At 45.9% G+C, this 21999-nt stretch overlaps 2 protein-coding genes across 9 annotated transcripts in view; one reads left to right on the plus strand and one right to left on the minus strand.

Moving 5' to 3' along the window:
* Positions 1 to 21999, minus strand: part of CHID1 (chitinase domain containing 1) — a 265467-nt gene that overhangs the window by 242396 nt on the left and 1072 nt on the right. For 2 of the 4 annotated variants that reach the window (XM_084632253.1, XM_084632250.1), the window contains exon 1: positions 6617 to 6702. The exons of 1 other annotated variant lie outside the window; for it this stretch is intronic. The gene's annotated coding sequence lies outside the window, so the exon portion shown is untranslated. Of the gene's footprint in view, positions 1 to 5924; positions 5974 to 6616; positions 6703 to 21999 lie in introns of those variants that run through there. One more of the 4 variants, XM_084632251.1, reaches the window with a different exon arrangement.
* AP2A2 (adaptor related protein complex 2 subunit alpha 2) overlaps positions 19550 to 21999 on the plus strand; it is a 98779-nt gene continuing 96329 nt past the window's right edge. For all 5 annotated transcript variants that reach the window (XM_084632245.1, XM_084632246.1, XM_084632248.1 and 2 more), the window contains exon 1: positions 19550 to 19712. In XM_084632245.1, the coding sequence (XP_084488371.1) occupies positions 19646 to 19712 (67 nt within the window). In that variant the 5' untranslated portion in view covers positions 19550 to 19645. The remainder of the gene's footprint in view (positions 19713 to 21999) is intronic.

Raw genomic sequence — 21999 nt, forward strand, 5'->3', positions numbered from 1 at the left:
TGGGGTCAACCAACATCCCCACAAGACATAACAAGCTGATGGGGTCTGCAGCTGCCATCCCTGCAAGCCGTAGAGCAGTGGTTCTCAAACTGTGGGTCAGAACCCTAAAGTGGGTCACGACCCCTTTTTAATAGGGTCGCCAAAGCTGGTGTTAGATTTGCTGGAGCTTTCAGCCCTGGGTCACGGGGCTTAGGTTACAGGCCACCTCCGGGCTCTGGCTTTGGCCCCCCAGGCCAGGGCAGCAGAGGTTGGGTTTCGGCTTTGGTCCCACCTCCTCAAGTCGTGCAGTAATTTTTGTTGTCAGAAGGTCGTCATGGTGCAATGAAGTTTGAGAACCCCTGCTGCAGAGGCTAGCCAACCAACCTTCCCTCCTACTAGCTAAAGACAAACCATTAACCTCTGTGCACTTAGCTAGAAGCACAACTCTTTTCCCAAGCTTTCCCCTCAACAGTACCTCATTCTCAGATTCTTTCCAATAAGACACCAAAACCTCCCTAAAGCCTGCTTTTCGGTAGCAAAGGAGGAAGAGCACCATGTTTAAGCTCATGGGAGGAGGTTCCTAGGTAAAATGGTGATGAGGATCATTTATGTACCCAGATAGTTAATGCAAATCTGTGAAAACTATAGACCAAATACCGGCTCCACCAGAAGCTGACAAACATTGATCTGAAGAGGTTTCAGAGGAGCAGCCGTGTTAGTCTGTAGTCGCAAAAAGAAAAGGAGGACTTGTGGCACCTTAGAGACTAACCAATTTATCTGAGCATGAGCTTTCGTGAGCTACAGCTCACTTCCACTGAATGCATCCGATGAAGTGAGCTGTAGCTCACGGAAGCTGATGCTCAGATAAATGGGTTAGTCTCTAAGGTGCCACAAGTACTTCTTTCCCTTTATTGAACTGAAGAGGTTCACTACTAGTTTCAATATCTGGAACAGTTCCTCAGCAATAGCACTGCAACTGCTGAAGATGGCAAGTTCCAAAGAAACAGACAGGAAAGCCCTTGCTGAACTGCAGTCAGATGGCAAACGTGTTCTGAAAGTGTTCACACTTCAGCACTTCCTCACATCCAGGCATATGATATCCACATGCCAACTTTATTCAATAAACATTTGCTCTTGAATATGCAGAAGGCATTTTATGCTGGGCCAGAGTTCTGCAAATAGCAGTTCAACTGACAGCCAGTATTGGAACCTTCTTTTTAATATTTTGTTCTTCGGCTACAGCAATGTTGTAAAAGTTGAGTAAGATAACTCAGTAGTAGTGACAGTCCAAGTGTTGAAAAACGCATTAACTGAGCTATAAATGCTTTTTTAAAAATACCTAAAACTGCAACAGCGCACGTTTTCCAGCAAAGCTGTAGCTTTGTAAAACCGATGTAACCAATGATTCCATAGAATCATAGAATATCAGGGTTGGAAGGGACCTCAGGAGATCATCTAGTCCAACCCCCTGCTCAAAGCAGGACCAATCCCCAATTAAATCATCCCAGCCAGGGCTTTGTCAAGCCTGACCTTAAAAACAAGCCCAGTTCCCTCAGCCTCTCCTCATAAGTCACGAGTTCCAGACCCCTAATCATTTTTGTTGCCCTTCGCTGGACTCTCTCCAACTTATCCACATCCTTCTTGTAGTGTGGGGCCCAAAACTGGACACAGTACTCCAGATGAGGCCTCACCAATGTCGAATAGAGGGGAACGATCACGTCCCTCGATCTGCTCGCTATGCCCCTACTTATACATCCCAAAATGCCATTGGCCTTCTTGGCAACAAGGGCACACTGTTGACTCATATCCAGCTTCTCGTCCACTGTCGCCCCTAGGTCCTTTTCTGCAGAACTGCTGCCTAGCCATTCGGTCCCTAGTCTGTAGCGGTGCATTGGGTTCTTCCGTCCTAAGTGCAGGACCCTGCACTTATCCTTATTGAACCTCATCAGATTTCTTTTGGCCCAATCCTCCAATTTGTCTAGGTCCCTCTGTATCCTATCCCTGCCCTCCAGCGTATCTAGCACTCCTCCTAGTTTAGTAGCATCCGCAAATTTGCTGAGAGTGCAATCCACACCATCCTCCAGATCATTTATGAAGATATTGAACAAAACCGGCCCCAGGACCAACCCCTGGTGCACTCCACTTGACACAGGCTGCCAACTAGACATGGAGCCATTGATCACTACTCGCTGAACCAGACAATCTAACCAACTTTCTACCCACCTTATAGTGCATTCATCCAGCCCATACTTCTTTAACTTGCTGACAAGAATACTGTGGGAGACCGGGTCAAAAGCTTTGCTAAAGTCAAGAAACAATACATCCACTGCTTTCCCTTCATCCACAGAACCAGTAATCTCATCATAGAAGGCAATTAGATTAGTCAGGCATGACCTTCCCTTGGTGAATCCATGCTGACTGTTCCTGATCACTTTCCTCTCATGTAAGTGCTTCAGGATTGATTCTTTGAGGACCTGCTCCATGATTTTTCCAGGGACTGAGGTGAGGCTGACTGGCCTGTAGTTCCCAGGATCCTCCCTCTTCCCTTTTTTAAAGATTGGCACTACATTAGCCTTTTTCCAGTCATCTGGGACTTCCCCGGTTCGCCCGTTAATCCAGCATTTCTCAAACTGGGGTCCGCAAGGCAGGCCCTTCACTCCAGGGGGTCCGCAGGCCCCACTGATCAACTCAACTCTTCCCCCTCCCTCCCATCGCCTCCTGCACGCCAAGGAACAGCTGTTCAGTGGCATGCAGGAGGCACTGGGAGGGAGGGGGAGGAACGGGGGACAGGGCGCGCTTGGCAGAGGGGGCAATGGGAAAGAGGTGGAACAGGGGTGTGAAAAGGTAGAGGGCAGGACTTTGGGGGAAGGGGTGGAGTGGTGGCAGAGCCTGGGGCTAAGCAGGGCGGGGGGCTTAGGGGTCCGCAAAAATATTTAAATTGCTAAAGTTTAAAGTCCTCGGGGTTGCTAAAGTTTGAGAACCGCTGATTTAAGTTGTTCTACCTGCCTGGAAAGCCTCTTTCAAATTTGTCTGCAGCAAACTTCTCTGAGATTCCAGCTTGAGAAGGGCACAAAGAGGATTAAAACCCAAAAGTTCTTTAATGAACTCAGCAGTGAGGTTTTCCTATATTGCATGCCACTGTAGTATCCAAATGAGATCTAACACCCCTTTGGCCTTTCCCTATATTCAAAGTTGCTCTGGCTTAACTAAATCGGTTCAAAACACCTTCAGTTAAACTCAGTGGTGAGCTGGAGCCGGTTCGCACGAACCGGTTATTAAATTTTGAAGCCGGTTTAGAACCAGTTGTTAAATGGGTGGGCAAAGAGTGCCACATGTGGCCCGCAGGACGGTCCTTTCCCTCCCGCCAGAGCTGGGGAAGCTCCTTGAGAATTTTTACTCACCCGGCAGCAGCCCAGGCCTTCAGCAGTGGGCCCTTCACTTGCTCTGGGCCTTCGGCAGCACTTCGGCGGCAGATCCTTCAGTGCCGCTGAAGACCTGGAGCGACTGAAGGACGTGCCGCCAAAGTCCCGGAGCGACTGAAGGAACCAGTTCTTCAGCTTCTGGCAGCTCATCACTGGTTAAACTGATGCAAAACTAGATGCTAATTTGAGTTTCAGTAAATCAGTATAAACCAGGTTTAAGTTGAATTAAGAGTGTCCACACATGGTTTTGCACTGTTTTAACTAATTTGGTTTATTACACTTATTTTGAAGAAGTGCAACTCTGGAAATAAATGGGGCCTTTAAGATGTTAGTTCTGTCATGACAAGGTGGTCAATACGATTAACTTCCTTTCCCATGATGCCAACACTCAGTAAGATTTAATAGGTTTATCCTCTCAGAATTTGTTTGAATTTGGAACTTGCATTCATCTTTGAGACCCTATTGAAGAAATAACGGAGATGTCCTGAAGGTGTATCATCAATATAATTCATGTGGAAAAGGACAGCAAGAAGCAATAACAGTTTAGAGTAAACACTGAAACTCTCTTAAAAATCCAGTTTACTTATATGGTACAATTAATGCTCTGTGTTTACTTTCAGCATTTCGCTTTGCTTCAGAGAATTGCTCCAATATAGGCAAGATATTTGAAAACAAATGGATAATGGAGTTCTACTTTTTAAACAAATAAGTAGCCAACATTACACAAATGTTGGTTTTTTTAAAGCCAAGTTTCCATTTAAGTGTTATAAATGTTTTTTTAAACTTGTGTTTTGTAAACCAATTTAAGAGTATTAACACAATGACTATAAGTGTTTATAAATTTAAATTCAGATTAAAGGTTTGTTTAAATTCCATATTGGAACTACTTCAGAGATGAAAGTAAGGGGGTACGGGCTGGTACGGCAAGCCAATAAAGGGTAGCTGCCAGTACCGGCCTGTACCGCTGACTTTAAAGCGCTGTAGCAGCAGTGCTTTAAGAACTCTGATTAAAGCACTGCTGCAGCAGTGCTCAAACGCCACTGCCCCTTTCGCGCCCCGGCCACCGACAGCGGGGGTGGGCCGGGGCTGGGGGAGAAATAGTAGTAGCTGCCCCGGGGCTGTGATTTAAAAGGGCCCGGGGCTTCAGCCAGCGCTGCCACTACTGCAGCAGCGCCAGCCAGAGCCCCGGCCTTTTAAATAGCCGCTGGAGCCCCATGCAGCAAGGGCCGGGGAGCGCAGATGGACTGGCTGGGGGACCCTGACCCCCAGTCCTGATCCTTCCACCCGTGGCCCCACCCTTTCAGGGGGCCTGAGCAGTCCTGTATCGGTAAGACCTGCATTTTACTTTCATCCCGGCCTACTTCTAGTTGCTAGTGCCTCTAGTTATCCCCCCAAAATGGCACCCCTTTTCTGACAACTCCCAAATAAGGAAATGTTGCCCTAAGAACTTGCATATTGTTTGCAGCTTATTTGTCAGCTGAATAAGTAGTAACCCCATTATGTACTTGTCATCAAATATGAAAATATTTACAAACCCCACCAGAGTGGCTACTTGCTACCTAAAGGATGAAAGTGGAGGTTAAGCCTTCCTGGGAGGGGTGAAACAGTCGGAAGGAGTCACTGCTCATGGTGAATAGAGCAGCTTAGGTAGAGTAGACCCAGGAACCCGCAGATGGGACACTAAACCGAAAGGGCACTGAATTACAGAGAACTCTTTTCTAGGTGTCTGGCTGGTAGGTCTGACCAACACGCTCAGGGTCCAACTGACTGCCATATTTAAGGGCCGTAAGAAATTTTTCCCCAAATCAAATGAGTAGATTTTTCCTCCTTCCTCTGCAGACTTTTGGAGGGCGAGGGGGTCACTTGCTGGTTTAAGCGAGAGTGACTGGCGAATTCTCTGTCACTTGACATCTTTAAAGCAAAACGCCAGCATTTTCAGTTACTCAAGCAGGGGTGATATGCCTACAACAGGAGCGAGGGGGTGAGGCTCTGGGGCTCGCAACCGGTCATGATGGCCCCTTCTGGCCTTAAAGTCCCGAACACCAACGCAGCAGGGGGACACCCACAGCCACCCTCTCCAAATAATTCCCACCACCTCTTGGTGGAGAGACAGCCGCAGGGCAGCCGAGGACTATCCCCACAGGTCCACTGGGGGAAGAGGCCACCGGGTAAAGGGGAGAAGGAGAAACACCAGCCACCCTGTCCCCACATTTCTCCAGCATGCTTGGGCAGCAGAGGAGACCGCCAGAGAAGTTATTCACCGCGGGGGGGGCAGGGGGAACTGAGGGAGAGGGAGCCCCACCTCCCCCAGCGACCGCTACGGGCCGAGGGGCTGAGCCAAACGCAGGGGAAGAGCCCGACGCCGTGCGCGCCGGGACCGGGGGGAGCCGCCTCCAGGGCCGGAGCTGGGGCCCGGCCGGCCGCCCGCCCGGCGCTCGCTCTCCCTGCCCCGGCAGCCAGGCTGGCGCAATCGCCGCCGTGACGCGGCCGAGTCCCCACCCCTGCCGCCCACCCGGCTGTTACCCCGGCCGCCGCCGCCGCCGCCGCCGCCTGCTTCCCTCCGCGGCCCGGACTCGGAAGTGGAAGCGAGCGGGGAGGAGGGGCCCACCCCCGCGCTCGCCCTCTTAAAGCGGCCGCCCACGCTCCCGGCGCCGTGGCCGGCAGTGCTCGGACTTTCCCCAGAGCCGTCAGGGTGCGGGGCCCGCAGCTGGCCCGCTTCTCCCCGGCGGCTCTCGCAGATTAACGGGCAGGGCAGCAGCGTTCGCTAGGGAAATTTAGTTTGATTTCATCCGCTTTCCCGCCCTTCAAAAATGGAAGTAGGCCTTATTGGGCCGGTCACAGGTGCAAATAGGGTTGCCAACTTCCTAATGGCCCACATCAAATACCCTTGCCCTGCCCTGCCCCTTCCCTGAGGCCCTGCCCCCGCTCACTCCATTGCCCCCTTCCTCTGGCCCTCGCTCTCCCCCAACCCTGGGCTGGGGGCTCCAGGGTGGGGCCAGAAATGAGGGGTTCAGGGTGTGGGCGGGGGCTCTGGGCTGGGGCTGAGGAGTTTGGGAGAGGGGTTGGGGTACAGGGTGTGGGCTCCAGGAGGGGACTCAGGACAGGGGGTTGGGGTGTAGAAGGGAGTGTGGGCTCCAGGAGGGAGTTTGGGTGCAGGAGGGGCTCAGGGCTGGGGCAGGGGTTTGGGGTGCGGGCTCCGGCCAGGTGGCACTTACCTTAGGCCGCTCCTGGAGGTAGCCACCATGACTAGCTCCTAGGCTGAGGGGCCAGGGTCTCTGTGCGCTGCCCACGCCCATAGGCACCATCCCCACAGATCCCATTGGCCAGGAACTGTGGCCAATGGGAGCTGCAGAACCGACACTTGGGGCAGGGGCAGTGCGTGGAGCCTCTGTGGCCACCCCTGCACCTAGGGACCACAGGGACATGCCAGCCGCTTCCGAGAGCCACGCAGAGAGGGCAGGCAGCCAGCCAGCCAGCCAGCCTGCCTTAGCACTGCTGTGCCTCCGACCAGATTTTTAACAGCTGACCAGAGTCACCAGGGTCCTTTTTCAACTGGGCGTTCTGGTTGAAAACCAGGTACCTAGCAACCCGAGGTGCACAGTACCCTCCAGACCATCACCTAATGTTACAGTCTGCGTTTCCTTTTAGTAAGAGCAGGGCTTAAATTCAGCCGCTGTCTAGAGCAGAGCTGTGATAAATATTTTCAAAGAGCCCTGAGACTCCCGGAAATACTCTATGATAGTGGTTCCCAAACTGGGGTTCACCAAATGTTACAGGGGGTTCTTGGGGGAAAAAAATTCCCTAATGGTGGACAGAGCTGTCCATAGGGACCCTGGGCAGCACCGAGCCAGCAGCCCTGAGCCTTGGGGACTTCCAAGAGCTAATCAAAGCAAGCATATCTATCGTACTGAGGAGATTTAAACTTCAAGACTCCTTATATGAAATAGAAAGGGAGGTGGATTTTTTTTTGCTGTTTTTAAAATTAAATCGGCTGCTCGTGTTGTTTTTAAATTATTATGAAGAACAAGTTTAAGCATAAAAACAAATGTTATATTTCCAAGATCACTGCTTTATAATTTATGTTGAGGAAAGGGAGAAAATCCCTGGAGATATTCATTTTTAGGAGTGGGTTCATGAGACTTGACATTTTAGTGAAAGGGGTTCACAGGTTGTTAAAGTTTGGGAACCACTGCTCTATGAGAATGTAAGGCCTGAGTAAGAGTGAATATGATGGAAACTACTTCAAGCCAGGGGGTGCTGCTGCACCCCCAGAACCACTAGTTCCAGCACCTATGAGCAACACACAACATTTAGGCCTAAGATACAAAGGCAAATGTTGCCTTTATAAGTGTGGCAAGATGTACCAATCAGTGGTCCCTGAAGGTGAGCCACAACGCTCTCCTCAGAGCAGCATGGGTTTTGTGGGATAAATTAGCGTTCTAACTGGTATTGCTTCTCTGAATAGATAGTTTCAGATGCCCCTCCTCCCCTCTCCCTGCCCCAACCCTAAAAACCCAGCTGGTTACTCATGAGGGAGATGGTTTGCTGTTCCTTAGCTAGTAAGGGAATAAATTCCTTTTTGAGTCTTTGAATTGAGTTTATATAGGAAGGGAAGTTGCCCAGACACTTAGGGGGTTCTTATTCACAACATAACCAACATACTGTATTGCCAATCCAAAGTGTTCAAGAAACAACCAAGGCCCAAAAGATTCATGAATGGCTTAATAATCAAGGGATTTTTAAAGAGTTGGGATTTTTTGTTTTCCTGTTTGAGCCTTTAAGGTTCATGTTTTTAAGCTTATCTGCAGCTATGAGGGTTAAAAAGTTTTAAAAATTAACACTGAATTCTGGTATAATCACAGAATTTCAGAAGCTTTAGGGAAAACATTATTATAAAACTTGATAAAATTGAGGGAGTTGACAAAACTACAATAAAGTGGAAAACAGAGAGGGTTATGTTTGTGGTTTGGTCAAAGCTGGACCTTCCATGAGCCATCTTGTACCCTGAAACAGTGTCAGAAAAGTTAAGGAATAAGCTACTTTCAAAAATTATCTTCCTTTTCACCCACCTATACTGGTTCTTTACAGGTGTGTACTGTAGTTAAGATACCCTTCAGCATTTGAAAGAGAGATAGGTACATTGCAACATTGCATCCGATGAAGTGAGCTGTAGCTCACGAAAGCTCATGCTCAAATAAATTGGTTAGTCTCTAAGGTGCCACAAGTACTCCTTTTCTTTTTAGGATGAAGACTGTCGTTGATGACATCACTTCTCTGGCACAATGGAACTCTCTGCAAGGGTAAATCTCATCTGTGCAGGGGACAGAACTTTCTTGGGGGCTGGTCCAAGACAGTGGAATGAACTTCCCCAGGAACTAAGGATCATCACAAGCCTCACCCCCTTCCACTGCAAGTGCAAGGTGCATTTCTTTGCCTTGCTTTCTCTAACATAAACACAGAGCAACGTGTGCATTTATAAAAAACAAAACAAAAACACAAAGAATCAAAAACAACAACAACAAATCCCACAAAAATGAAACACCTTACCAAAACAAGACATTCCACTGCACACACTTCTCCTCCTCAGAAGAGGATGCAAGAACAAACAATATATGACAGATGTTTGTCATGTTGCTTAATGCACTGCTAGAAGGCTCCCAGATAGTACAGTGATGATCATATTATAAGAACCCACACAGAATAGAATAGTATGGTGTTTGCATAACTGTAACTCTATTTCCTGGTTTTCAGAGGTTTAATTATAGGTGCATTTGATGTTCTGGAAGGGTACAAAACACTACCAGTCAATCTGAACTCTATGTTAACAAAATTTTTGGGCAGTGAATTTCCCTTGTTTTGAGGAAATGGTGGTAGTGAGGGGCGCATGACTGAAGGGCTCCTCTGGGGGAGAATAAAGGGACTTCTTTCTGGAAAGAACTCATCAATCAGCTACCAGCTCTTACCTTCTTCTGGCCCATTCATGCCCCCAGTAGGGCTGGTGGGTCCTGTGGAGAAGAGCAGGTGGAGTTGAGGGGCTGTGAGCTAGTGAGGGGAAGGGAATTCTCAGACACTGTACTCCACTTCAGAGACTAGTGCAGGAGGAGGGGGCTCTGTACAACCTTCTGCAGCACAGGAGGATCAGATGTGAATTGGCTTGTTCTCATCTCAATGGTATGTTCTCAGAAGAAAGAGAAGAAGCCCAGAATCACTGAGCTGTAAACCACACCGTTCATTTCAATGTGTTCTCAAATCCTGCCCCTCACACAGGTCTCAGTGCCTGTATGCTTGTGCCATGCACTGAGCATGCCAGTTTCCAGTCTCAGTGTTTTGTGCCTTATGAATACACCAAGCATGCCAATTCCTATTGCCCAGCATAGATCCAGTCCATCATGCCTAGTACTGCATGGCAGGAATTCAGTGAGCCTCTCTCAGCAGAGAACCAATTCATCCGGGCTGGGTCTCTTTCAATCAGCCTAACCCTACACAGCCACACCAGGTTTTGTATTCCACACACAGTGCTGCCCACCAGACTGTCCCAGGGTGGGACTTAGGCAGATAGGTAGATGGCATTGAGGATACATTTGTGAGATACTGAACTTCCTTAGTGGACACACACCACTAGACCCAAAAGGCAGTTTGAATGCAGCACACCAATCTCCCAAGGAAAGGATTTGTACTTATGATCCCTGGGGTCAAAGACTTGTACTGCTTCTTCAACCAAGCCACCATGTGAGCATATAGCTCTATGTGTAACAAACAAGAGAGTTCTTGAGGAATCAATAGCTCCTATACATACAAATAGTCTGTAAGCCAATACTAAAGCTTTTGTAATGCAATAAGTTTTGAAATATTTCTAAACTGGTCCTGGGTACTGTTCAACAGCTGAGCTCAGGGGTAGTCCAGTGATATATTTTCTATGAGATTTATAGCCTTATTTTCCCTGCCTCTTTACAAAAGTGTCATAAGAATGTGAAAATGACAAAAACAGATACTTTTCATGGGCTATATATTGGGAAACCCTTGACATACGTCCTAAAATTTGTACCCCAAACTCTTCCTCATCTCCTGTCTCCCTATGTGTGTGGATGTTAGAGCAAATGGAAGTATTTTAAAGAAAAAACTCTGCTCCTGTGGTGAAATTTCCAAAAGAAGCTCCTAACCCAAAGCAGAATGCAGACAGGGATCAGTAACATGCACAGCAAACTTTCAGAAATCTGCCAGCAGTATTTTGATACTGCTCAGATCAATGACTACAGCATGTTACCCTGAGCTAGCCAGTGACTTCAACATAAGGTATCCTTATGCACTCATCCTCTCCAGAGCCGCAGTCCTACAGTGCCTGCATGTACAAACCACGGTGGCATGTCATCCAGGCTCAACACAGTTGTAGAGCTAACTTGAACTCCTAATAACTTTTAAAGTGTTATTTAAACTGAAGTTGCAGTGGGTACCAGAAACGAGCAGAGATCAAACCCTATCAGGTAATATTGGTTGGAGTGTTTCAGTGCAATAGTTTGAGCCCCAGATGTGCACAAAATGTGCACTACGAAACAGAAAATGATACTGTCACATTTTTAGAGGTTCTGTGCCTTGAGAACCCCTTGTTCAAGTGACCACTAACTGCACTCTAATGTGGCACAGCAATTTTCCAGATAATCTGAGTGTCTGGGGATTTTGGAGCACTTAGAAAAAATCATCTGTTTAACGGTAGGTTCAGCTTAACCTTAACTATAGAGGAGCTACTACTGCACTATCATATAAAGCCAGTGCAAAATGCTACTATTTTGATTTGGCTGTATTTCACATCCACTGTGCAAGGTGAAAGTGACAATGCAAGCTGCAAGGCACATAAAGATGTGACCCATGACATTCTATGTTGAGCGTCAGACACTGGGGTAAGGAAGTGAGAAATAAAAGATAAGATTATATGACTATTTTGGTTTGTTGTCTTCACTACTTGATGGTAATCTATGTAAGCTTCATTACAATTTTTCTTTTCCCCTCATTGCTCTGTATTGTGGGCCTCATGAAAACTGTAAGTTGAATGAACAAAGGAGACTTGTCTGTCTGGGTGTGGGGGAGTATGGGAAGGGGCAGCATGAAAAATATGGGAGTGGCAAAAGCACACCAAGAGGGTATGTTAAATTATTGTAATCTAATAAGCACTTGAGCCATTATATACCTATTTTGTTGCTTGAGGAGATTTTTGATCACATTGACCATTGGACTCATTGCTGTGAAGTATCCTTACCTCTCTCCCAGTCCATCATCATGTTCATGTTTTATATTTGCTTTATTTGGGGATTCTTTCAAGTCATGGAAGCACAAAAACTATGAGATTCTAATTACTGGAATTGTATTATCCTTATCTATTCAGATGCATAGAATAGCTCTACACACAGCTTCCAAATCAGCATTTCATATGAAGGCAATACAACAGTCCTAAACTAGCAAACAGAATCACTGGTATTCTTGGAGCCAGTTCAGTCCTCTCACATGGCTGACTCCCACTGAAGCTAGTACGCATGCTACGTTTGGAACAGAGCAGTAGTCTTGCCAGCAAAGTCAGAGGGACAGACCCTCAGTACCACAAGCCCCACTAAGGTTCCCAGAAATACAAGTTCTCTTCTCCATCCCCACCAATAAGTTTGTGAACACCTCTCTCTTCCCATATATTCTCTGCCTCATCCTCCTTCCAAATTTCCAGTCTCTATTATCCACACCCACTCAGTGTGGTTCTCTGTCCCTCTTTAATGGTGGCTGGGTCACACAGAGATTGATGAGTCTGGCACAGTCTTTGCTAACAGCACAGTTTTTATCAGTACAGGCTCATGCTTTTAGAACCGGAGGTCCCAGATTTACTTGTGTTGGACACAGGGCCCATGGGTCAATTTCCTTTCTTCAGCCAATGCACCCCCTCTCTGCCAGGCTGGACTCCCCACATTCTGCATTCAGAGCTGGCAGGAATGGAAGGTACTGAGCCAGCACAAGAGCAGCCTGCCCAGGAAGGATCAATGCAGCTCCCAGTAGCAGGAGGCTGCAGCTGAAGGTCAGCTCAGCTGATCAGCAAGCCTCTGAGTGGGTTTGCTGTTGTAAGTTTCAGAGTTGTTCTAGCTTACTCCTGGCTGTTTATGGTCCTAAAGGACCTTTTGAGCAGCCAGGGATCTCTGGGATGTGATGACCCCAGCCTCACCCCCAAGGCTGACCTAAGGGAAAATGTTGCCCTGGATGAACTTGTATATTGGTGCCTCTGGCCTCCGCTGCCTCCCCGGGGTCTCCACCAATCCCCCCACTGCCCCTGGCCCCAGCTGCCTCCCCATCAATCCCCCCATCATTCTTGGACCTTGTTGCCTCTCTCCCCTCCATTGCCCAGAACTCCTTTCCATGGCCTTGCACGCCAGAGCCGCCCCACTCCTTGCCATTTGACCACAGTGTGCCCCCTCCCCTGACTATAGTGCCTTGGGCAGTCATCCACCCATAACCCTGCTCACCCCCTACACTGGGAGTGTGTTGTGTACGAGCTAGCCACACTGCTGAACAAGATTTTCCTATGCCAAGGGAACCTTCTATTCACTGGTTTCAGTTGTTTTGCGCTATGAGTGGTAAAAAGCAGCCATAACAGGGCTGAGGATCTGGCTGTTTGTCTCCACAACATGCCATCAAATCAATAATTGTTTGAACACAAACAAAAGATTTAAGATGACTCATTTCAAACCTTTGCCTCACTGTGCCTGGTTTTGCTAGATTTCTCCTCTGAGTTTTCCTGAATCCTAAGGATTTATGACATTTAGGAAATTTTCCAGATTTTGAGATTTTTAGGCTGCACTTACATTAGGTCATTTGAAATATATTGTAAGCCCTTTGGAGCACGGCCTCTTTTTTATGTATTTGTACAGTGCATGCCACAATGGGGCCCTGGGCACTATGACAACACAAATAAATAACATAGTAGGAAGGTTTTGAAGGAGCAACTTTAAGTATTTTAAGTTTTTGAACTCTGATTCACAGTAGTACAGCAAGATACAGAGGCTGATTCTCCATGGTCTTGCACTTTGTGTAGTCAATTACACTTGTGCAAAGTGAGCACAATTCTGTTTTGGCAGCATTTTACACCCACTTTGCATTAGTCCTAATGAACATATGGTGCAAGAAACTGTAAAGTCATATTTTTGGTTCACTACCCCAACTAATTGCCACTTTCCTTGCTCTGATTTTGTACATTGGGTACAATATGCAAGAGTCAAATTCAATCTGCAGACATAGATACAGAACTTCTATTGAGTCAAATTGTACTTGTGTAAGAGATTAGAAATTCGTCCTAAAGAAGTAGCTGAAAATGTCATTTTAAAAGAGACAGATAGAAGGCCTAATCCCACAAGCACTGCATGCCTGAACTCCCATGGATAATAATTCAGTGTTACTTTGATACATGGAAGGTATCAGTTTATCTTTTTATAGATTGTATCCTTATTTGTCCTATTTAATATTAAATTTGTCTGGGTAAAAGTCTGCATGTAATGCATCACAGTTAAATTCTAGCTAAAACAAAAATTTCCACGCATTACTCAGAACTGAAAACAAACTCCGACCGGCCTCAGTAGAGGTGGCTTGCAAGTCTGCTCATAGCATTGAATACTAAAAGGAGGAGGGGAACATTTCTTGGTGAAGCCTGAGTTTATATTAATAATATGTGTGGTGGTACCAATATATTCTCCAAGGGTATTTTGACCCAAAAGCAGTAAAGAAACTTAATACAAAAAAGTCACACAGTTAGGGATGGTGCATTTGGCCACCAGGTGACACTGTCTTCTTATGAGTGGAAATTAGATCAAGACATCATTTTGGCCAACCTGCTTAAAATATTATGGAGTTTATTTCTTGTGTAACTGGAAATTAAGTAGTTTAGTCATAAGCTTGAAGCTTCAAAGGGAATTAGGCCTGTTGTCTTGTGTCAAGGTCTGATTTTAAAATAAAATGGTCTTTGATCTATGGAAAATGACAGTTTCTTCTCTCTGTTTAAGTTTGCAGGTAAAGAGAAACCAAATTGCAGAGGAGACTGTCTGGATGTAATAATCCAGAATATAAAATACAGCCCTTTGAAGTAGATTATGTCGATTAGCATTTCAGAGGATCTCAGAAGAGGGAGCTCTGGAAAGTCTAGACTTCAAGTGGCTAGCTAAGAAACATAAGAGATGATGACTTTCTCACTAGACTGGACTCTCAGCATCATCTTCTATAATTTAATTCAGCTCTTGAATCAAGGAGGATTAAAGACACAAGGGGAAGAAGCAAAACGTCTTAACAAATTTGGTGAAATGAATATCACCTGGAAACAGCTTTGAGACTGCAAGGAAGATTCAATGAGCTAGCAAGACAGACAGAGGAAGCACTGCAGAAAAGTTTTAGATTACTAGGAGGGTTGAGTTCGTTATAGTCTGCCTTTTACTTATCCTGTGAGATCAGGCAAGCCATTGACCAAGTAAACCATGGGCCAGCTTCTGAAAAGTCTTACAGGAATACCAAGGAGAGGAGCATAAATTCAGCCCCAGCACTTATTGTGCCAATGTTGCTTCTCTGTCCATCCCTTTGCAGGTACAGCTCCCTAAATGAAGAGACATAGCCAGGAATCCCTACCCTGCATTACCCTCTGGAACAGCGCTGGTGCACAGTGTTCTGCCACCCCACAAGGAGGTGTTGTTGTGGACTTTCCAGTTTCTGCCTTCCCAATGACTCTCTGGTACAGGTCTGCACCAACCCCAGTTGTAGTTCTGGTTTTAATAAACTGACTGGAGCTCAATGCTATTGTCCTATTTGCTGTCACAATTGTAAACAATGAAGCATGTTGCTAGTTCTACTGATTCAGTGGGGTATGTGTAGCAAGACTCTAGTTTCAGTCGGGGCAGATGTAGAGCCGATTGTAAAATCACTACAATGGGCATGGTTAGCCTTGTCTGTGGTCTCAACAGAGAAATGAAGGAGTGAAGTGGTTGGCAAGACTTACATGATTCTTTCGCTCCTGCAGGTGCTCTGTCCGTTTTAAGGTTGACTTGGTGAGGTTATGTAGAAGAGGCTTGCTCTTCTGCCTGTGCTGTGTCTATATGGAGGACTTCAATCTGCAGGGTAGTCACACCGGCCAGCATAACAGATATTCAACATAAACAAATTTCTTTAGAGTTAGTCAGGAAATATAGGTTATTATTTCCTTTATCCTGTGACATTAACCTGTAGGTAGGATGAGCCAAAGGAAGTATCTAGCAGTCAAACAAGAAGGAATTGTAGATCGTTTGAGTTGCTTTCATTTACTGTTTGAGTTTGACCTGTGTTAAGAGCTGATTTAATGAGCGGCTCAAAGGAAGCCATTTCCAGTGCACAACAGCAAGTATTTGTATTGGGTGTACAAATCCCAAGAATTATGCTGCATGTTCTTGAACACCGTCTATCACTTTATCTATTCAGTAGCTATTTACATATATTAAACATTCTTGTAACAACTCATGTTTCACTGTGGCCCATTGGATTCTGTAGTCCACACATACTTGAAGTTTTGTCTTTTCATCTTTTAGACCTGAGCCTGGGAGGCTTTGACACTCTCAAATTCTGTTACTTCAGTGGGATTGAGTGCTGTGTATTTTGCAGGGTCGGACATTTATGGACTCGTCAAGAAAGTTTAAGATCATTCCTGTAAGGAATGGTGACATTCCAAGGCTTACATTGCAAGTCCTCATGGTTACCAACAAATCCCTGGACACATGTTACAAGTGTGACCAATGCAGTGACATTTTCCTGACTCTAAAGGAAGCCTTTAGAAGGAAAAAAACAGAAGCCACTAAAACCAAGCAAGAAACCATCTTGACCCATACTAGCAACCACAGCAGACCCAGCCATTGCTCCTGCAAAAAAGAAGGGGGCTATGACTATTAAGCTACCCTCCTCCAGGTTGTTGACATATAGGTATATACCTTTGACCTCACTCATCTTAATCCAGACATACGGGACAAGTTTTATTACAAACTGCAGTACATGGTTAAAGTACATTATCTTTGCAAATTACATTATTCTGAAAACTACGTTATATTTGAAAACTACAAACTACATTTCAAAGTACATTATCTTTGAAAACTCATGGTGATCGGGGGAAGTCCCGGACGACTGGAAAAAGGCTAATGTATTGCCCATCTTTAAAAAAGGGAAGAAGGAGGATCCTGGGAATTACAGGCCAGTCAGCCTCACCTCAGTCCCTGGAAAAATCATGGAGCAGGTCCTCAAGGAATCAATTCTGAAGCACTTAGAGGAGAGGAAAGTGATCAGGAACAGTCAACATGGATTCACCAAGGGCAAGTCATGCCTGACTAATCTAATTGCCTTCTATGACGAGATAACTGGCTCTGTGGATGAGGGGAAAGCGGTGGATGTGTTGTTCCTTGACTTTAGCAAAGCTTTTGACATGGTCTCCCACAGTATTCTTGCCAGCAAGTTAAAGAAGTATGGGCTGGATGAATGGACTATAAGGTGGATAGAAAGTTGGCTAGATTGTCGGGCTCAACGGTAATGATCAATGGCTCCATGTCTAGTTGGCAGCCAGTATCAAGTGGAGTTCCCCAAGGGTTGGTCCTCGGGATGGTTTTGTTCAATATCTTCATAAATGATCTGGAGGATGGTGTGGATTGCACCCTCAGCAAGTTTGCAGATGACATTAAACTGGGAGGAGAGGTAGATACGCTGGAGGGTAGGGATAGGATAGAGAGGGCCCTAGACAAATTAGAGGATTGGGCCAAAAGAAATCTGATGAGGTTCAACAAGGACAAATGCAGAGTCCTGCGCTTAGGACGGAAAACCCAATGCACCGCTACAGACTAGGGACCGAATGGCTCGGCACCAGTTCTGCGGAAAAGGACCTAGGGGTTACAGTGGACGAGAAGCTGGATATGAGTCAACAGTGTGCCCTTGTTGTCAAGAAGGCCAATGGCATTTTGGGATGTATACGTAGGGGCACTGCCAGCAGATCGAGGGACGTGATCGTTCCCCTCTGTTCGACATTGGTGAGGCCTCATCTGGAGTACTGTGTCCAGTTTTGGGCCCCACACTACAAGAAGGATGTGGAAAAATTGGAAAGAGTCCAGAAACACAAGGAAAGGTAATATATTTTATTAGACCAATGTTGGTGAAAGAGACAAGCTTTCCAGCCACACAGAGCTCTCCTTCAGTGCTGGGTACCACACTTGGGTACCACACTCAGGTACCAGTGTTATGCTCTGGTGCCCAGATCCTGCAATAGGCTACCCACACCTTGGGGGTGGCAGGGAGAGCTGGTGTTATTAATAGGGCTGTCAATTAATCGCAGTTAACTCACGCGATTAACTCAAATAAATTAACTGCGATTAAAAAAATCAGTCACCATTAATTGCACTTATAACAATAGAATACCAATTGAAATTTATTAAATATTTTTGATGTTTTTCTACATTTTCAATATTGATTTCCATTACAACACAGAATACAAAGTGCACAGTGCTCACTTAATATTATTATTTTTGATTACAAATATATGCACTGTAAAAATGATAAACAAAATAAATATTATTTTTCTGTTCACCTCATACAAGTGCAAACTCTTTATTGTGAAAGTATAACTTACAAATGCAGATTTTTTTTTGGTTACATAACTGCACTCAAAACCAAAACAGTGTAAAACTTTAGAGCCTACAAGTCCACCTAGTCCTACTTCTTGTTCAGCCAATCGCTAAGACAAACAAGTTTGTTTCCATTGACGGGAGATACTGCTGCCTGCTTCTTATTTACAATGTCACCTGAAAGTGAGAACAGGTGTTCACATGGCACTTTTGTAGCCGGCGTAGCAAGGTATTTACATGCCAGATATGCTAAACATTCTTATGTCCCTTCCATGCTTCAGCCACCATTCCAGAGGACATGCTTGCATGCTGATGATGCTCATTAAAAAAATAACGTGTCAATTAAATTTGTGACTGTACTCCTTGGGGGGGGGGGAGAATTGTATGTCTCCTGCTCTGTTTTACCTGCATTCTGCCGTACATTTCATGTTATAGCAGACTCAGATGATGACCCAGCACATGTTAGTTTTAAGAACACTTTCACAGGAGATTTCACAAAAAGCAAAGAAGATACCAATGTGAGATTTCTAAAGATAACTATGGCCCTTGACCCAAGGTTTAAGAATCTGAAGGGCCTTCCAAAATCTGAGAAGGAGGGGATGTGGAACATACTTTCAGAAGTCTTAAAAGAGCAACACTTCAATGCAGAAGCTATGGAACCCAAACCACCAAAAATGGAAACCAACCTTCTGCTGGTGGCATGTGACTCAGATGATGAACATGAACATGAGCCGGTCCTCACTGCTTTGGATCATTATCAAGCAGAACCCATCATCAGCATGGAAGCACATCCCTTGGAATCTTGGTTGAAGCATGAAGGGACATATGAATCTTTAGCGCATCTGGCACATAAATATCTTGCAATGCTGGCTACAACAGTGCCATGCGAACGCCTGTTCTCACTTTCCAGTGACATTGTAAACTAGAAGCAGGCAGCATTAGCTCCTTCAAATTGTAACCAACCTTGTTTGTGTGAGTGATTGGCGGACCAAGAAGTAGGACTGAGTGGACTTGTAGGCTCTAGAGTTTTAATTGTTTTATTTTTGAATGCAGGTTTTTTTGTACATAATTCTACATTTGTAAATTCAACTTTCATGCTAAAGAGATTGCACTACAGTATTTGTATGAGGTGAATTGAAATATACAATTTTTTTGTTTTTTACAGTGCAAATATTTGTAATCAAAAATACATATAAAGTGAGCACAGTACACTTTGTATTCTGTGTTGTAATTGATTAATACACTTCCAAATGTAGTAAACATCCAAAAATATTTAAAATAAATGGTATTTTATTGTTGTTTAACAGCACGGTTATTTTGTGTAATCGTGTGATTAATCGCGATTAATTTTTTTAATCGCTTGACGGCCCTAGCTATTAAGCATATAACCCCCCTTCACTCGCCTTCCCCCTTCTCCACGCAGCAGGGGGCGCTGCGGGGCCCTAGCTCACCGCCTCCCCCCCGCCCCCACCTTGTTTTGCCGGCCGGGCGAGCGGGCGGGCCCCGCGTGCGCCTGCGCAGACGGGCGGAGGCTGAAGAGCCCGAGTGCGGAGGTGGTGGCGGTTGTAGCGGGTCTGTTTTGCTGACGGCCCCGGGCTCAGCTGCTGGGCCAAGATGCCGGCCGTGTCGAAGGGAGACGGGATGCGGGGCCTGGCGGTCTTCATCTCCGACATCCGGAACTGTGAGTGCGGCCGCGGGGCCCGGCCGCGCTGGGAACGGGGACGGGGGCGGCGGCTGCTGCGGGTCCGCTCCGCGGGGGGCGCTTCGGAGCGGGGCCGCGCTTGGACGGGACGTCGCGGGGGCCAATCCGGGAGGGGCTGCTTGGAAGGGGGGAGCGGGGGCCGCCCTGGGGGAGGGACTGCTGCGGGGGGGGGGAGAAGCAAGGGCTGTTCTCGGAGGGGGGGCGTGCTGACGTGGGGAGGCAGGTTGCTGGGGGAGCTGGGAGGGGCTGGGTTTGTATGGGGAAGGGGGCTGTGGGTGCCTTGCTTTAAATGCGGTGTCTTGGGGAGCCTGTACGGTCAGGGGACAAACAGTATGGGTGGGCTGGGACTCGGGCTTTCTATTATGATGGTGTCTCTATTTCAGTGGGTGTCTGGCCCGTCCTCCCCTTCCCCCCCCCCCCAATGCTCGCTTTGAGATCTCCAAGCGCTGCTGCGCCCTGGGGTTTCTTTCTTAGTGACTTGTGGTGAGGGGGACAGTCTCATTGCATGATGGCTAGTACCTAGTTCTTGGTTGTGTGGATAAAATGTGGATTGGGGTGGGGAGTTATTCCAAGTCCTCGATTGTCATTTTAGCCAATGCAAAGGCATGCAGTGTGTGTTAAGGAGGAAGACTCTGGCCTTGTTCCAGAGAAAACGTTTTGGTAGTGGAACTGATCTCTGTCCATCCCCCAACCCTTCTTCGTGGACACACTTAAATCTACTTTACAAGAGGGTTATATCAATTTAGCTTAATTCGGGATGCTACTGAATTAAGCTAAATCCATGTCCGTCGTAGGCCCGTTTAATTTTGCCCAAACAGGGTGTTTGTGCCACTCTAAATTGTTTAAAAAAAATTTGTTCGTTAGACAAGTGTAACATGTGCAGTCAGAGTTTTTGTCCCTGATCTTTGAGAAGCTCAAAGGTGAGGTGAAAAGAGTAATGAAAAGAAAACTGTGTGGCTGAGGGTGATGGCAAGGGAGGGGTTGTATGTGTCAGAGAGAGAGTCAAACACACATACTGTGCTGTGTCTGATAAAGGGAAAAGGTAGAGGAGGAGGGGCGCATGCTAGAGAGAAGCCTGAATTCTTGGAGTTCTTTGTGTGATCTTGGGAATTGGATTAATATTAAGCACAATGATAACTCTTCTTAAAATGTTTCCAACCAAACACTGCAAGTTCATGAGAACTCCTGAACACAAAATTAGTCATTGATCAAATGTCACTGACTTTCAATGTGTTAAATAAACTAAACTAACACTGAAGTGTTAACTTAGGTAAAACTCTTATAAAAAATTACCCAACAGTGTTACTTTAATATTCATCCATGATACTGATGAACTAATGGGATCATTGAAGCCATTTGTCATTCTTTGAGTATATCTAATTTGCTTGGATACAAAACATGTAGGGATTGTGGCTTGTGCTACATATATACAGACTAGATGAGAGGCAATATGATTTTTCACAATCAGAACTGCGCAAAATAAAAATTCCATGGCTGGAAGAAATTAAATTTTTGCTTGCAGTTGAAGATGATTGGGACTCTTGGAATTGATAACTAAAAAGGTGGTGCTCATTTCTGGAGCGGTAATGGTTGTCTTAGTGTTCCATATTGATGATTGGCATTATACAGTTTTCCTGCCTAGACACAGTATAAAAAAACCCCATACACTTTGTACGATGAAGACAAAATGCAAGCAGTGGTAATGGAGGCAGAGGTAGAAGAAATGACTCAGCTGGAGTGTGGATAAGGATGGAAATGGGGGCAGCATGGTCTTTAAGTAATTTTTGGATGTATCTATTATATAAACAAGGCAACAAGCAACCTGTTGTATGGTGGTGACATTAAGGATCTCTAGCCTGCAACTGGAGAAGAAAGATGGTCCAGTGGTTAGGGCACTAGCCTGGGACTTGGGAGATCCAGGTTCAATTACCATCTCTGCTACAGACTTCCTGTGTGACATGGGGCAAATCATGTAATCTCTCTGCTTCCATTTCCATTAAAATGGGGTTAACGGCACTTCCCTACCTTACAGGGTATTATGAAAATAGATAAACGGATTGACCGTGGGGCACTCAGATACTGTGACAATGGATGGTTAGGCAACTAGGAGGGAGGTATCTAAGATGAGCCAGAAGCAGATTTTCTTATTTTTTCATTTGGTGGGCCCAGCTATATTACAGATTTCCTGGTGAAATTCAGAGTCCTATGTAAACTCTGGGAATTCAGTGACATTTAACATGAAATATAACTGCTATCATGCTTAATA

This window comes from Lepidochelys olivacea (assembly GCF_965140295.1).
Source record: "Lepidochelys olivacea isolate rLepOli2 genome assembly, chromosome: 6".
NCBI classification, from domain to species: Eukaryota; Metazoa; Chordata; order Testudines; family Cheloniidae; genus Lepidochelys; species Lepidochelys olivacea.